Source organism: Penaeus monodon, chromosome 25, assembly GCF_015228065.2.
Source record: "Penaeus monodon isolate SGIC_2016 chromosome 25, NSTDA_Pmon_1, whole genome shotgun sequence".
NCBI classification, from domain to species: domain Eukaryota; kingdom Metazoa; phylum Arthropoda; class Malacostraca; order Decapoda; family Penaeidae; genus Penaeus; species Penaeus monodon.
Genome location: NC_051410.1, coordinates 1895227 through 1895914, shown reverse-complemented (window position 1 = coordinate 1895914; position 688 = coordinate 1895227). Strand labels below are relative to the sequence as shown.

Genomic DNA, 688 nt, shown 5'->3' with positions numbered 1-688 from the left:
AACGAGCTGGCGAGGGTGTTGAAGGACGCCTCGGACAAGACGCTGCAGGCGCTCCTGAGGAACCTGCGATCCCAGGACAGGGACCGCGACGGCATCCTCACCACGGACTTCATCAAGGGCACCCTCAGGAAGTTCCAGGTGCGCGTTGGCGGTCGCCTGCCTCTTTCGCCGGGGGTCGTCTGCCTCTTTCGCCAGGGGTCGTCTGCCTCTTTCGCCGGCGGTCGCCTCGCCTCTTTCGCTGGCGGATTAGTTGTGGTCTTGGGTGCTCGTGAGAGAGGTGGGCGACCGGAGGGGGAGGGGGAAGGGAGGGCGGTAGGGGTTGATGTTTAGGAGGGGGAGGGGAGGGTAGGCGGTGTAGGAGGGGGAAGGGGGGGAGTAGGAGGGGAAGGGGGGGAGTAGGAGGGGAAGGGGGATGGTAGAGGGTAGGGGGTGTAGGAGGGGGAAGGGGGGAGTAGGAGGGGAAGGGGGTGAGAGTAGGAGGGGAAGGGGGATGGTAGAGGGTAGGGGGTGTAGGAGGGGGAAGGGGGGAGTAGGAGGGGAAGGGGGTGAGAGTAGGAGGGGAAGGGGGATGGTAGAGGGTAGGGGGGTGTAGGAAGGGGAAGGGGGGAGTCGAGAGGTTTTCGTGGCAGTGATGTCAGGGTGATGTCAAAGGAGAGAGAAGTTGGGGTGTTGATGTGTGTGTGTGTGT

The 688-nt window shown here is 64.1% G+C and overlaps 1 protein-coding gene across 1 annotated transcript in view; it reads left to right on the top strand.

Moving 5' to 3' along the window:
• LOC119589297 overlaps positions 1–688 on the top strand; it is a 19088-nt gene that overhangs the window by 13862 nt on the left and 4538 nt on the right. The window contains exon 3 of the mRNA XM_037937920.1: positions 7–138. Within this exon, the coding sequence (XP_037793848.1) occupies positions 7–138 (132 nt within the window). The remainder of the gene's footprint in view (positions 1–6; positions 139–688) is intronic.